Source organism: Pavona decussata, unplaced genomic scaffold (genome assembly GCF_977016875.1).
Source record: "Pavona decussata unplaced genomic scaffold, jaPavDecu1.1 SCAFFOLD_46, whole genome shotgun sequence".
Classification (NCBI taxonomy): domain Eukaryota; kingdom Metazoa; phylum Cnidaria; class Anthozoa; order Scleractinia; family Agariciidae; genus Pavona; species Pavona decussata.
In genome coordinates this window covers 2,272,574-2,289,844 of record NW_028145468.1, presented here as the reverse complement: position 1 = coordinate 2,289,844, position 17,271 = coordinate 2,272,574, and the positions used below count along the sequence as shown (strand labels likewise).

At 39.3% G+C, this 17,271-nt stretch overlaps 1 protein-coding gene across 1 annotated transcript; it reads left to right on the top strand.

Moving 5' to 3' along the window:
* The first annotated feature begins 11,805 nt into the window (after nt 1–11,805).
* Nucleotides 11,806–13,809, top strand: LOC146482454 (trace amine-associated receptor 2-like). Its single transcript, XM_085107153.1, has 3 exons — nt 11,806–12,403; nt 12,608–12,765; nt 13,093–13,809. The coding sequence occupies exons 1-3, from the start codon at nt 11,806–11,808 to the stop codon at nt 13,807–13,809; spliced, it is 1,473 nt and encodes a 490-aa protein (XP_084963279.1).
* The last annotated feature ends 3,462 nt before the right edge of the window (nt 13,810–17,271 follow it).

Here is a 17,271-nt window from a genome sequence, read left to right as displayed (position 1 = left end):
TCAATGTGGCCGAACTATCCAGTAACAGAAAAGTTGGGAACGGCATTCACGTTGAGACAGAGAATGGAAAAATTTACCGTCATGTGCTCACGTTTTCCACAAAACCTTGAATTTGGTCATTTCACGTTGTTGTTTGGCCGAGTACGGCAAAGAAATGTACCAAAATTTATAGCGCACGTGCAGGGCCTTTGTTTTTCTCATTGAATCCTATTTGTTGGCTTCACACTACAAGCTAAGTTAGTTTCAAGTAAGCACTTGATTCAAGTGCACTTGAAAATCTCAAGTCGCACTTTAGAAAACTTGGCTTCACACCTGGTGACAAAGTATACACTTGAAGCACAAGCTGTCAATCATCGTTCGCGGTAAAATCAGAAATGCTCGCCGGAAAATCATGAAGCCTTTACAACGGAAAAACGTTTTGTGTTGTTTACTCTTTATTTTGTCTTTAATTTTAACTCAGAGAGTTTTAACATTACAGGAAATGCATAGGTACTTCATTGTTTACGAGTACTTGGCGACAAAACAAAAGAACAGGCGACATCTTCTGAACTGAAAATCGATGGTTCAGGCTGTCCGTAAAGATGAAATTCAAATAAGATCGTAAGTTTAAATCGGCTTTTCCTTCTTTTTTATGTTTACTTACAAAAAAGACTGTTCCATGGAGTCTCAAACTGCGAGGCGTATCTCCAACCATCCATTTTGATTTTTTTTTAAAATTAATTTTAGTTCACGGCAAAATGTTTATCTGTCCTGGCACCGCAGCACGTGGCTTTCAATTGGTTTCCCTTTCCCTATTGGTCAAGTACGTTCTCAAGTGTGGTGTTGGCCATACTTGGCGGCGTACTTCGGCTTCTTTGAACTGCGAAAGTTTCCATGGTCACTAAGTAAAGTTCAAGTTGGTAGGTTTTACCCCTTCACACTCAAAGTAGGTTTCAAGTGCACTTAGATTATACTTACAAGCTCTAGTGTGAAGCCCCCTATTGTTTTGTGACGTTCGCGTTGCCGTCGCCGTAGTAGTTTCTTAGACTCCCTATTGAAAGGGATGACAGACGCATCCAAACCAGTCACTCAACGCTTTCGTTTGCCTGTGAATCATTCTCATAAACACCTGCAGCTGGTGGTCTGTTGTGTCTCACTACATAGACGGAACACGAAAGGCCGCAAAAACTTAGAACAAACATTCACCCAAACAGCTCTCTTAATCCCTATAGGCCCGTTTAAACGGTTATCAACATTTGACCATGGGCAAGTGTTGAACGGAGTGTTCAAACGGTTTCAACGCCATTCAACATTTTCGAAAACAACGGAAATATTGTATGGCCTGATGTTCAATGGAAGTTTAAACCAATTTTTAAAAATTTGATTCAACACACTTTCAACAAGCTTTCAACAGTTTTTCTTACGCTTTCAACAATGTTGGACGACCTGTTCAAACGCCCCCAACATTTGGTTTAACAAAGTGTTGAACACATGATGAAGCAGATGTTGAAACCGTTTAAGGACGGTGCCTACTTTTGTTACTGCGCATACGTTCTGCGCATCTCGAGATACTCAGGTTTCCTATGGGTGGTGCCCACTTATACAGGATATTTTTGCGCGGTTTAAAACTATTCGGGGAAAGCAAAACTTAGCAAGTGCTTTTGAGAAAAAAGAAAATTGGGGGGTAACCATGCATTTTTCAGAGATAATAAAGCTTCAATTTGGGAAAAAATGCCATACATTGCTTTGTACTTTACTGCTTTTCAGAATAATTGTTGCTTAATTATCTCTAAACAATGCGTGGTTACCCCCAATTTTCTTTTTGGATTTCCATAGCCCTTGCTAACATCTGCTGTTACCGCATAGTAATAAACCGCGCAAAAATACTTCGGTATTAGTAGGCACCGTCCTTAAACGGACCTCATAAAATCAATGAAAGCTTCTAATTCAACTAATTTATTCTTGTTTTTCTTGTTACCATTCTTCTACCAATAGCGTAACTCCACTACTCACTATGTTAACCACACAACCCACAATTCCATGCCACGCTCTGACGAAGGGCTAAGATTTGAATGTCAGCTCTTGTATCCCTTTATGGCGGCCAATTTATCTTATTAACTCAAGATAAATTGGCGACCATAAAGCATTCCTGTACAAGAGCACAAAAATCAGACAGAAATTAACTCGAAGCAATTCTTGCAAGAAGGTTGCAGAAGCTACATATTACCGCTTTTTTTGTTAGTTTAACCACATCTCAAAAAAAAGTCTCTTCCTGCAAGCATATCCAGCTTATGGGAGTAGCTGTAACAAATGACGGCTTTGACTGAAACCAATGATAAGGTCACTGCTTGAAGAGAAAACTATAAACATAAATTCTGTGATATGCTTGGGGGAAAGCCTGTATGTAACTTTCACTTGGAAATAAAAGAGTTTCAAACGCATGGCCCCTTTCACGCCCTTTTTTGACTCGTGAATTGCGCATGCACAATGAACGAGTTATAGGGTCTAAAAGTTCTCGGTAAAACAGCTTGCCTCGTCTGCGGAGGCCCTTAAATTGTAAATAGCTTTTTTTGATCAAGATTTTTGACCCTTATTTGTTCACGATGGAATAAACAAAGTTCGATCTCGATCACAACGCGTACGATGTCTCCTGTGTCGGCTCTGCATGCGAGGATGTTGAAACGAACATCCTCTTTCCCCCTCACCGTGTTCGTTGGCGGAGGGAGACGTCCAACACTACTTGACGGTTTGTAGTACTCACAGTTTAACAAAGTCCGGATGTAAGTAGCACTCGGTGCAAACTTCAGCATCCCTAACTTTTCCATCGTTTTCGCGAAGCACTTTCTGGACACGCCGCATTAGCCTACGGCCACGGGGGAATTAATTCTTATCGATCTGCAGGACAATTTTTTCTTCAATTTGCACTTGCGCATGGGTAGGCAAATTTTCAATGACAGGTTCTTTAATCTTTGTGTCGACAATAACGTTTACACAGCGGAGAAGCAAAATAGAGTGAGGCTTATGTCTGGCCACTGCATCTTTTTTGCATACCCTTGACAAATTCTCTTTGCAGACCCATCTTCACGATCAAATCGAGCAAATGTTTGCATTTGACAAATTTTCTTTCACAAAAACACTATAACGCTTGTTTTTCAGCAAAAACATTTGCCATAGAACATGTTGATAAATTTTGTCATCCAGAAGAGCAAGTAAAAAGGAAAAGGCGTAAAGAATGGAGGAACACCTGTTCCTAGCAAAATGATGTTGCGGATCTAAACTGCTTCGGGGTTTACACTTTTTTAAAAACATGAATTTGTAAAAATAAGAAAATGAAAAGTTTTGAAAGCAAGCAAATAGTCGCTTTTTCGAAGAAAGAAGACGTTAAAGTTTGTTAGAAATGGGAATTTTTAGTTGTGAATAAATTACAGATTGACCGAAACGAAAATCGGGAAATAAACCATTTGTTATATTTCACTGCCTATAAGGTTCCGCTCTGTTTTTAATTCTTTATTTCACTTAAGATTGAAAATAACACCCAGTGAAATTATTATACACAATAAGTGTCATTAGCTGTTACTGTTACATATATGTTTGCCTTTTTCTTTGTCATTGGTCGCTGGTCGTTTTTGAACATGCAGCATTTTCACTTTTAAAACACTTCATCTTGTCAACCGACTAGTGTCGACAAATGTTTTCTTCGCCCGATAAATTTCGACTATTTCGAAGGCGAATTGAGTTCAAAATAAAGGAAACATTACTTTTTTTAGGGATTGATAAGCTTCGAAACAAAAACAAGTTTTTAATTATCTACAATTTTAGCGTCTTTAATTCTGCCTGACAATTTACTTTCGATCTCGTTAATGGACTGAACTTTTAGGACGAATTTCACTAGAAAACACACTCAAAAAATATCACCAAGATATCCCTACGGATATGCTATTGGTTTAGGACTAGAAACCGCAAACACACGTAACAAAACCTAAGTCAGAAGATTTTTATCTTCGATACAATAACGTTGCTCTTTTAAAAACGAAATTATACCGCAGGACTTAACAACTTGAAAAGCGGCATGAAACCGCCCCGAGCTCTTTTCTGTTTCGGGAGAAATCAAACCGACAGGTGAACATGAATCTTACCTTAATAATCTTCAACCTGAGTTTGAACATCACTGAAGGCAGTGCTTAAAACCACGTCTTGCCACTTCTTAAATCGTAGGAAAGCCATGGATACCGACAAAATCTCCATGGCAGCGCCTCTCACATCGCTGGCCATCTTTTCATTACTTGGCAATGGGCTTGTTATTGGTATCATAGCTCGGTACAAGAAGCTGCGCACCTTCCCAAACATGCTTCTGGCGAACTTGTCGCTTGCAGATTTTCTGAACGCGTTCATCAACATACCCCTGTTCTTTCTGTATGGCGTTGTAGGGGTGAGCTGGTTCAAGGGAAAGGTACTGGCCATTGTTGTACTATATTTTAGCCAACTGTTCACCCTTCTTCATCTTGTCTCAATGCTTGTGCTACTGGTGAACATGTTTCTGGCGCTAACATTTGGCCTGAGGTATTTTACCTGGAAGACAAACGAAAAAGCCATTGCCATAGTCCTCGCTGAATGGTTCGTCTGTGTTGTCTTGACCTCGTCAACCGTTTTGCTTCTCCATGACGTCGACCTTCGAGACGCTCATGTTCTTAGGTATCGTCAGACGTTTTTTCGTCAGGGTAAATACCTTTCTGCTTCATCCATGGCTTTATTTATCGTATTGACCATAATGCTTGGAGTCCTGGTGATTTACTCGGTGCGAGTAAGAAAGAAAGTGCAGGTGAGTGAAGCTATTATATATTAGGTGATGTGAACTTCTAAAGGATATTGATTTATACGCTGTCATTAATTTAATTACCTCAATTTTAGACCGCGTTACGTAACATTAAATTCACTTTCAAAAACAAGTTGATGGTAAACTTCATTTTCCCAGATGTGTTATTTCAGTGCATGGTTGCGAGAAGTTCAGCTGTCATAAGAAAACATACGCTGGACTTTTAACTTTTATAGTTTTCTTCATTTAGATATCAAACAAGTCTAAAGAATTTTGAAAATCAATAACATCAATTCCTATCTTCATAAAGATCTTGAAACGCGTCAGAAACCCTTAAACGAAACTATTTTTCTTCTCGCGTTGTTGACAAAATTATTAAACCCCAATATTTAGTACACCAGAAACCATTGATACTGACTGCTCCGCAAAACTGAGTACAGTCAACCGTCCTTTTATTGCGGTCACCCTCGGGACCGTGAGTTAGTGTCCTATAATAGCGAGAGTCCGTAATAGCGGGAATTTATTTCTGTCAAACGTCTGTAATTTAGTTTTGCCGGGGATTTAGCTGTTTTCCGTATTATCGGGGTGTCCGTAATAGTGAGGTGTCTGCAAGGCGAGAGTTGACTGACTCTCGCTATTAAGGACATTAAGGACACTACCTTGCGGTCCTGAGGATGTCCGCAATAAAGGGAGTTGACTCTAGTGCGAAAACAATGCTCTTTGAATTTCCTTTCATTGGCAATTTCTTTGATGTCACTTGCATCAAAATAATTAGTCATGGAAGTTGTGTTCTCTTCGCATAGAAGTAAATTTTGCCTTTTAAAAGATACTATTGTCGATCATCTTATTTTAAAATTAAAATTAAATTAAATTTAAATTTACTTGTGCCTGATGTAGCTCTTGTTATAGTGGTAAGATCTGTGTTATCAACGAAAACTAAAAAGCCCACCATACCTGATAAAAATTATCACCGTTTCAAAGATTTTAATCATAAATATGATTACCCATCACAACGAATTCTTACTAAATCGCTTCATCATTTTTTTCAAGAGAAAGCTTGGAGTTCCCAATATGATCCACCTCCAGAAATACAAATATACTTCTAAATACATCTTATACTGTACGCTCCTTCTTCTCAGAGAGATCTTCTTAACCTGCAACGGATCCAGGCCGAGAGCAGACTGAGGATGGATATCCAGGCTTCAAAAACTGTAGCCATAATAATGCTTGCTTTCTTGTTGTGTCACATGCCATTCATATCATTTGCTTTGTTGGGTCGTCTAAGGTTAAATGCCAGTTCTACTGGATGGCCTGCGTTTTTAGCTCAATTCTGCATTTTTATCTCGAGTGGAATCAACCCCGTCATCTATTGTTTCCGAACCAGAAGATTACGCTCGGCTCTTGTACAACTTCTTAAAGATCCATGTGGAAGAACGCCTTTTGAAGAGCCTAAGCAACAGAAAACGACCCAACGGGAGATGGCAGGTACGAAGAAGAGACAGGTTATGGCAAGCAACAAAATCACCCATAAATCTGGGGATCCAAGTGTTGCTTCACCCGGTGGCCACGCTGATATCGACCAAGGGGAAAGCAATGTACCAAACTGCGAAGAGGCGAGAAGCAGCGAAAAAGGCCAATCAAGTCTGTCAGGGAGAGTTGTTAAGGCGGCATGGATGAAGAGCCAGCATAGAATTTCATCCTCTGCTGCAGGGGCTGAGTCCTTTGAAGAAAATTCACAGCTGAGTCCAAAACCTTGTGTTGATCATTTAATACAGGTCTGTGTGGAGGCATTTCCTGATCGCAAACTGTAAAAAAAAAAAAAAAAAAAAAGAGACCAAACAAGCGACAAAAGCAAAAATATAGAACAAATCTCCCTCCAGAAAACTAAAGAAAACAAATCAAAGCAAACGAGTTTTGGTTTTCGTTCCACGTTTGCCCGTCAGTTTTCTGTTGTTCTGTTTTGCATGGATTTTGGCGTTTACGAATAATCGCCGAAGTTGTTGCATATGTACAGAACACGAAATAGTCTTGGCCAGAGTTTCTCTAACACGGCCCAGTTTCGTGTATCCCACACAATTAAGAATGATGAGAAAATAAACTGCTCAATAGAACACACCTTTATTGATTGCAGGGAGTCTGTAAAACTTTACTCGCAAATTATATCATGGTTCAACCAGTGCCAAGGTACTACAATAACACTCTCGAACGAACAAATTGTCTTTCGTGATATACATCATGTAACTGATGCGCTCTCGGACCCCGAAAGACGCAGGCTAGATTTACTCATCATCTTGGTCAAACAATGTATGTACTCCTCTAAACACCTTCAGAAAGAATTGTCTTTAGATGAACTTGTAAACAAACTTACTATTCAATGGAAATTAGAAAAATGTGCTTGAAAGGAATTTCTGCTCTCAATCAAAATGAATGATGTGATGCATTTTTTTTCTTAACTCACATATGTAAGCTGATGCAGAGGCTCGATTTTGTAAAATTCAAATACTGTATACAGTGTAAGTAATTTATATAAGTGTAAGCAACCTAAGTGTAATTGCGTATTTAAATAAAGCGTGTTAAAAAAAAAAAAAAGAACACTGCTCAATGGACAATTAACGGTAAGCTTAAGGTGGTGGTGAAGTTCACCAACTTTGTCAACAACGTCCATCCTATCCATCCTATCCTCAAGTTCACCTGGACCATGTCCAAAGATAAACTGCCTTTTCTAGACCTTTATCTCAAACCAACCTCTCAAGGGCTAAAAACAACAATAAAGTACAAGAAACTGATTCCCACTCCTATCTTACATTTCATTTTCAAACCCGGTGGATGTGAAGACTATCCCGTACAGTCAGTTTCTCCGCGGCTCAAAGTAATATTCAGCGACGAGGACGACTTCCAAAGCAGAAGCATCCTTCTTCTTACACTGTAATTATTCACGAACAGTCGTAGATCGAGCCTTCCGATGCGTCAACACCATCACCCGCGAGGAAGCTATGCGACCATCCTACGACGCAGACTCTAACAAGAAAGTAATCCCCTTAATTTTAGGCTTCAATCCCGTCAACTGCGAGTCGAGAAAAAACTAACCAACAATTTCACCTTACTTCAAACTAATCCCGAGACCAAGAACATCTTCAAACACTTGTATTTCCTCGGTTTGTTTTGCAGCTCAACCAATTTCAAAGACTCCTCGGTGGTCCGCAGAAGTCTCTAAACCAACATCAATACTGGAGATGACTCGACTGGAACCTTTACCTGCGTCTATACTAACCCATTGTCCCAGATCAACACCCCTATCCAGGACGGTTGACGATCCGGCAGAGATTCTCGTTTACATTATTACTCTTTGTGCATGCACTCTGTCGTACATATAAGCGAAACTGGATACAGGCTTGGGGACAGGTACTGTGAACATCTGCGCTCCGTCACAAACAAAGAGAGCACACTTGCCCGTGGCTAAAGATTTCTGCTCTCCCGGACACACAAGACAAGATGGTGTCCGTGGTACGAACAGGATTTAGTAACAACATAATAAGACGACGCGCGGAGGGCAGTCTAATTGTGTGATTGTGTCTCCATGCATTGCGACTTTGTCGGCCACGTCGGATTGTCGGACGGTAGTCATTGTGTTCTTTAGCCACGTGTGATGTGATGTTTCAGCCATCGTGCTTCACATCTGTAACATCGCAAGGATCGTTAAAAGTTCTCCGATATTAGGAAAGAATAAGTTGTTTGCATGTGTCTCTATACGGCAGGTTACGTAAACTTTGTCTGACACTGCTTGACGCTCCCAGTAATTGGCCCAGCGAAACAGATCACTTTCAAAGGTTGGCGGAAGTCGCCACAGTACGTGATCTCACTTCTGTTGCAGTGCTTTACTAATTTCATCCATGGCTTCTTTGGACTTCGAGACGGTTACAGTAGGAATGAGAGCACAGAGTTCTTAATATGCCCACATTTGTTTGCTGAACTCAGAAAATTATGTCCAGGAAAGGTATTGCCACTGTTCCCTCGGATACTGTGACACTGAATCTGTTGGGGTGTAATCCCGATTCCGCTGTATACCGCAAATGCACGGGCGTTGTTCACTAGATCCCACTAGCTCTGAAAGAGCTAAGACCTTTTCGCACATGCGTTCGAACGACGATTGTCGATTTCATTTCAAATATACTTCTACTTAGGTGGCCTTGTAGAGCAGCAAGAGTAGTCGCATTGGTTCAAAACGTTCATTTGCGCAAGCAAAGCTCAAAATATATATGTCCGAAGTTTGTCGTGATGTCTCTTCTTAGTCCATTGCCCATTGTTTTAGTGTGTGTTCCAGCTCCATTCTTCATCAGTTGAGTAAAAGTGGCCGTCGAGTCAGTTGTGATACTTCGGTTCCCTTTTATAATTTTAACCTTAAACGACCAATCCACTGCACCCACCTGGATCCGCCCCTGTTGTTTTCAAATCAAGCCAAATTCTTGGAATCAAACATTCAGTTGTCACGTATCAGAAGACGTCCGCTCTGCTACGAGATTGTTTGTATAGGTCATCACATGATTTTTCTCGTGCAATTTGGAATACATGAGCACTTGCAAAATCTTAAAAGGTTAACAAAATGTGGGCTCGTGCAATAAATGGTCTTTTAAAATTTTAAAAGTGCTCATTTGTTCCAAATTGCACCAGAAAAATAATGTGATTATTTGTTAATAATAAATTTCAAATGAACTTTTGTTTATTTCTTGTCCCTCAACTAATGCTCCGCCTTCATGTGTTTGATTGGTTTCAAAAATGACAAGCTTGATTGACATACATGTTCATTCGTGCGGAAAACATGCTAAAATACCAACTCTCTAAAAAGAGCAAGTTTTTCAAATCACAAAGCAAAATTTTAAGTCAATGTTAAAAGAAGTCTGAAGTCAATCACTGTCCTCGGCATGTTTTCGAACTGGCTGGATTTCAGGAGCCGGGGCTTTGTAGACAGTCAAGACTGGCGTGTTTTAGCCTGATTCTCGATGAATTCAACGTTTGTTTTCGTCCAAGCCGACATAGAAATCCTCAACATGATGCACTAGGCCAAAATATTGAGTCAGGAGCCACCTAACGGTTTGTACCAGGACTTGTGCTTCAAAGCCTTTTACTTTTTCACAGCTCATTTAATTCAGTGTTTGTCATACTTCCGAGACTTGTTCGACCGCTTTACTTTGAGCTTACCTTGTTGTCACAGTAGCCGAAGTTTACCTTCAAGAACTTGCTTCGAACGTTTTTACTCTCGGTCTCTAATTATGGATTATTTGTAACCTTGCCTTCTTATAGGTAACGTTCAATTGCAGTGCGAAGACTGTCATGCTCGTATAGTCTTTCCCGTCTTTTTTACGCACTGTTAGGTGAAAATCCTCGAGAATTTTGTTGAGTGCCTCCTGTTCATAGTTTTCAATATTTTGGTAGTAGCCCTTTTGTGCTGTCCAAGACCTCCAAACTTTTAGCCAGGTCTTTAATTGGGCTTTGTTGAGTTTCTTTACATTTTCCTTTAAACTTTCAAATAAAATACTGTTAGTCTCTTCAAACCTGTTCGCCATTTTGTTTCAAGACAGCCGATTTGCAAATTTCCGTACCTGCCAATCATTTTAATTTTAACTTTGTTGTACCAATTTCAACTTCCTGCAATCAATTTCACATTTCAGCACTACGTTTAGGATAAATATAGACGATCTCCACCAATCCGAATGCAGAAATGTTTGTATGTATATTATTAAAGACGGAAAGGCAAATCAAAACAGCAGAATAGCCATTCGTAGACTATTCTTCAAGCTGTTCAGTTGCAGATCCCAACATGCATGACTAACACAAATAAAGAGCAAGTAAAGAGGGCTTCTAAAAGCAAGGAGCAAGTTCAGTGTCGAGCGATACAGAGTCCTATCCACGCGAGCAACTTGATTTTCTTTAACGATGTCTTTTGGTAAATGATTTGCCCTCGTGTACGGATGAGCAAATTTTCAATGACGAGTTGTTTAATCTATGTGTCGGTAATAACGTTTACACGGCGGAGAAGAAAAATAGAGTGAGGCTTAGGGGAGAGTCTGGCCACTGCATCTATATTGCATAACCTCGACAAATTCTCTTTGCAGACCCATCTTCACGATCAAATATATCGAGCAAATGTTTGCATTTGACAAATTTTCTATGACAAAAACATTTGCCATAGAGCATGTTGATAAATTTTGTCATCAAAAAGAGCAAATATATCAAAAAAAGGAAAAGGCCTAAAGAATGAAGAAACACCTGCTCCTAGCATAATCATGTTGCGGATCTAAACTGCTTCGGCGATTTCACTTTCAACATGAATTTGTAAAAACCAGGGAGAGAAAAATGTTGAAGACAAGCAAACAGTCACTTTTTCGATGAAAGAAGACGTTAAAAGTTTTTTTAGAAATGGGAATTTTAAGTTCTGAATGAATTCCAGATTGACCGAAACGAAAAGCGGAAAATAAAGCTGTTATTTATTTTCGTCGCTTATAAGATTCCGCTCAGTTATTAATTATCTATTTCACTTAAGATTGAAAATAAAACCCAATTAAATTATCGTACACAATTAGTGTCATTGGCTGTTACTGTTACATATATTTTTGCCTTTTTCTTTGTCATTAGTCTCTGTTCGTTTTTAAACATGCAGTATTTTCACTTTTAAAACATTTAACTTAAATACACACTCAAAAATACGACCAAAATATACTTACGGATATACCATTGGTTCAGCTCTTTCAATAGAAAACAAACGAAACAAAACTTTAGTCAGAAGATTTTTATCTTCGAAACAATACATTGCTCTTTTTTAACCGAAATTATACCGCAGGACTTAACAACTTAACAAGCGGCATGGGACCGCCCCGTTCTTTTTTGTTTCGAGAGAAATCAAACCGACATGCAGGTGAACTGAAATCTTATTTTAATAATTTTCAGCCTTACTTTGAACATCATTGAACGCAGTGCTTAAAACCACGTCTTACCATTTCTCAAATCGTAGGAAAGCCATGGATACCGACAAAATTGCCATGGCAGCGCTTCTCACATCGCTGGCTATCTTTTCATTATTTGGCAATGGGCTTGTTATTGGTATCATAGCTCGGTACAAGAAACTGCGCACCTTCCCAAATATGCTTCTAACGAACTTGTCGCTTGCAGATTTTCTGAACGTGTTCATCAACATGCCCCTGTTCTTTCTGTATGGCGTTATAGGGGTGAGCTGGTTTAAGGGAAAGGTACTGGCCATTATTGTGCTATATTTTACCCGCCTGTTCACCTTTCTCCATCTCGTCTCAATGCTGGTGCTGCTAGTAAACATGTTTCTGTCGCTAACGTTTGGCCTGAGATATTTTACCTGGAAGACAAACGAAAAAGCCATTGCCATAGTCCTCGTTGAATGGTTCGTCTGTGTTGTCTTGACCTCGTCAACCGTTTTGCCCCATCTTGATGGCGACCTTGAGAACGAACATGTCTTGGAGTATCGTCAGACTTTTTATCGCCAAGATAAATATTTTTGTGGGTCCATTAATGGCCTTATTGATGGTATGTGCTATAACGTTTGGGGTTTTGGTGATTTACTCGGTGCGAAGAAAGAAGAAATAGCAGGTGAGTAAAAGTTAAACAACTATAACGCGAATTTGAAAAACAAAGAATAGGAAGTTTCAAGTTTATTTAGGGGCGCTTTTCATTCAGTGACTATGAGAACTGGCCGGGCAGTTGAATCATTTGGCAAACGGGATGCACCAATTTGAATTACATTTTATATGCCCCATTTTTTAATTGCTGTTAAATGGCTCACACTCCTCTCAGAATGTGCCATTTTGAAGAATTCGAAGAATCAGTCCTTCATATTCGTACACTCCATTTATGGACCGACCGGTCTGGCTGGCCAGTTCGGCTTACAAATGGAAAGTTCTACATCACTAATGAAGGTTTATTGTGTCCAAAAGTCTACAACAAGAGGAGAAGTGAGAAACATACAAAAATTAATGGAATATCGGCTCTATTAGGTGACAGGTTACGCAAATAATTAACGATTCGTGCAACACGGCTGTGGAATATAAAACCATTTCATCTTTTGTTTGCAGTTTTAAATATATACAGGTATTTTCCAGCGACAAAACTATGAAACTGGAAGATCGAATTCTACCATTTGAACTTGTATTCATCGAAACGGCGTATAATCATGAGATGTGAACAGTTGTATGCTTCGATTCTCCTGTCCATGAAAATATAAAAATAATATGCAAATAAAACCACTAATTTTGATCTTTTTTTTCTTTTTTTTCTTGTAGCGAAAACACCTAAACTTGCCTCAAGTTCAGGTAAAGGCTAGGCTGAGGATGGATATCCAGGCGGCAAAAACTGTGGCGATAAAAGTGTTTGCATTCTTGGTTTGTTACATCCCTGCGACCTTCCATTCTGCATGGGGTCATCAAAGGTCCCATGTAAGGCATGATAGATGGCCTGGGTTCTTAGCTCAATTCTGCATTTTTATCTCCAGTGGAATCAACCCCATCATTAATTCTTTCCGAACCAGAAGATTTCGCTCCGCATTGAAACAGCTTCTTAAAGATCCCTGTGGAAGAAGTCCATTCCAAGGATCAAAGGAAGGTGAAATGGGCCCATGGGGTATTCGAATTCCATTTAAGATAACAAGAAAGGTTGGAGTAAGCAATAAAATTATTCATGAATCCGAGGAGCCCAATATAACAGACGGAGGCTTCGTTGAGAACGTAAATGGTGAATGCCATGTACGAACTTGTAAAGAGACAAGAAGCAACGAAAAGAAAGGCCATTCAAGGAGGTATGAAAGTGATGTTCGGTTGGCGTGGTGGATAGCCAAGACTTTACGGGGGCTGCAGGATCCGATGGCAAAAGCCCACAACCGAGTGGCAATAACTCAAAGCAAGAAGTCAATGTGGAAGTGCATCCATATCGCAGTTATTGTCTTCAGGAAGAATGGATCGGATAAGCAGGGCCAGCACCCCCTCGAGGAATACAATACGTAAGAAGTAACTTTTGGGGCGCAAGAAATCACGACAAAAGCGTTCATAATTCCTATAACTATACCTATAACTCTTGTAATCATCTGAGGTCTCATAGAAGCAGGGACAATCACTTTCATTCCTTTGTACAAGACCCCATCTCGAACTGTTAACTCTTCTTTGTAGTTTCAATACTCGTGGATACAAACTCAGGAACTTCCTCTTAGGTAAGGGGCAAACCTGTCATAATCGTGTTCGTGAGACTTTGCAATGCAGCATCTGCAATTGTGCTTTGTTTGATTTGCTGATGAGTCCCTTGTGATAAGCGCATGTAATCAGCTTAATTGATGTCAGCAATCTCTTGAAAAAGCAATTGCTCCTGGCTGAGCTGGAAGATCAGGGATATTCTGTGATATTTCTGTGTTGGCATATCAGCAATATAAATCTGTAATCCAGGAAGGTACTTTACATGAAGATTGTACTTATGTAATCTTTGCAGCCGTTTTGGTGCGGAGTGTAGCGACTTCTGGAATATTGGTACAAGTGGCTTGTGGTCTGTCTCCACTGTCGTTAATCCTCAGGTACTGATTGAAACGACTGCATTGTTCAAAAAATAGGAAGTAAAATCTGACTGAAGCAAATCCAAGAACATTAACAACTACTGGTTCAAAGAATCGGGAGTGTCGAAAAATTGAAGGGTTTTTTTAAATAGCTGAGGTTACACTGTAAAAATTAATAACTGTACATATTTCACAATTCATTACTCACTACTAAGTACTGAATTTTTCTGTTAATTAAAAGAAATGGCTGATAAGAAGTTCGACCTTTTATCGGTTTAAAAGTTATCAACAGAAGCCAGGCCAGAGTCTGGTTGCATTGAAAATGGCTTGAACATCAGCCACATCCACGAGTTAACGATAGTGTCACTTTGATTGACCAGGAGGTTTCAGTATATGCAATTACGCTAGTGCGGTTGAACTTTTTATTCAAGCCCACAACTGCAGAGATCATTTCCAGCAAATAAGCATGTTTTGAGCTTGCAATGCAATTTGGTGATGAACGGCTTTCCACATATTGCCAGGTGAAGACGACAGAAAAACTGGTTTAAATTGTGGTCTTGACCAATCACACCTCAGCATTCAATACTTATAGAATCAGAAAATGATGATTTGTTGTAAAGGATGGGATATGATTTTCAGATGAAACTATGGATTCTCTTTTATTGGCTAGATGTTTTTTTGGTAAATTAAAAAAAAATAGGTTAACTAGTAATATATGTAAAGCGCATGTTAAGCCAGTTCAAATGTACTGAAACATAAAAAAATGCGTCTCGTTTTCTTCTTCAGAGAGAACGCCTAAACTTGGCTCAGCTGCAGGCCGAGGCTAGACTGAGGATAGATATTTAGGCTGCAAAAACTGTGTACTTGGTGTGTTATATCCTTTCATATTGTTTTTCTTCGATTTGGTCATCTAAATTCCAATGCTAGTCGCGCTGGATGGCCTGGGTTCTTAGCTAAATTCTGCATTTTTTTCTCCAGTGGCATCAACCCTGTCATGTATTTTTTCCGAACCAGACGACTTTGCTCGGCCCTTGTCGAATTCCTTAAAGATGCATGTGGAAGAAGTCTCATTCAAGAACCTAAGAAAGAACAGACGGCCCAATAGAATATGGCAGATAGATCGACAAGCGAGGCTGTGTGAGTCAATAATATCACCCATCATTTTGGAGATCCTTGTGTCACACCTAGAAGTCGCTTTGCTAACGTTAAATGGGAAAGTGGTATAAAGAGATATAAAGAGGCGAAGTACAATGAAAAAGAAGGCCAATCAAGTCTATCAGAAAGAGTTGTTAAGTCAGCATGAGTGAAGAAGCACCAAACGTTCAAGCCTCTGCTGGAGGCGTTGGGTCCTTTGAACTCGGAAAGTCCATATTTGAGTGAGGCAACTTAAAACAAGATCCCGTGTTGAGGTATATCATGATCGTAACATTGAAAAAAAAAAAAAAAGAACTAAAGAAATAAACCCACACACAAAAAAGGAATTGTGGCACAAAGACTCACAAAATGTTGTGGTTGCCATGAAGACTGACCACAAAACAATAATAAAAAAAAAAAAAACGCCAATACGAATTAATCGGTTTCTCCAAATGCACTGCCTTTTTTCAAAACGTTGCTGTCAAATTGGAAATATGCACGTTGGAACGAATCTAGAGCGTATTCTATATCATGTAAAAATGTGACTACCGAGTCCTGGCGACACTTTCTATAACACCGTATAATTTCGTAACTCCGATCTGGCACAACTAGAAATGTGAAAATAAATATCTAATAAACATCTTAGCATGAGGTTTTAACATTCTATTTAAGGACTGTGTTTTGCAAGGTAGCAAGTACAGCTTGTTGAAGGATGAGCGTGTAGTGTGGTGGGCGTGTGGAAATCGAGAGAAAATGGATCGAAGAACAGGTGTTTAATCCAACAGATCTTTGTTAATCGCAATTACCTCTGCAATTTTACGTTCAACGTGTAAGGTAAATCGTGAGTTTTGAAAGAGTGATCTTTATATTGACTGTTTATGGCTTGAACCTAGGAGTCATGTCATAAGTACGTAAATTATCATCATCCGGGTGACTCAATGTCACCTCAAACAGTCCTTCTTAGGACTACACTCACCCGGATGATCATAATTTACGAACTGATGACTTTATATTGACTGTCGCGCCAGGACAATTGGTATCGACGTGAATAGTAATAGTAATAGTATTTGACATTAATAGTAAATTAAGCACTAATAAAACAAAAATAATGATTCACAGTTGGCGTCGTTATCTGTTACTTCCCTATTATTCACTAAGTTTCAATCACATTTATAACTGTTTTCACCCGACCAAACAAAATGAAGAGACACCCGACTTGTTTAGCTCGTCATATTTAGTTATTTTGGGTGCCCTGCTACCAATATTTTCAATTGTCCAAATCACATGCAATTATAATTTCTTTCTGTTTTGGTATTAATAAATTGTTGTTGTTGTTGTTGTTGTTGTGTTATTTAGACTTTTGACATGATAGAACACAGAGGCGTGACTATCAGAGTCAAAATATAATTAGCTGCATTTAGAAGTTGTAAAATCGAATTTACCCATGCCACAAAAGATTTCGTACGACTTTCGAGTCCGCCATGTTGGCAAATTTGTTGCAGTACCAGGCTACCCCCGTTAAGTCATGAAAGAAGCGGATTTAGAAAAAGAAAATTCGAAACACGAATGAACGAAAAATAAAATCCAATACTGACACAAGAAACAATAACTGCGATCATCCGAACAACACTGAGAACACGGATAACATAAATTCCGAGCCGGAAAAATTGAACACGCGGTCAGCATTGGAAACATGCATAATATAATTTAACATGCACAACATTATTCACAACGATATCAATAAAATTCCACAGACTGCAGTACAGCATTGAAGATTCATTGGAAATGCTTA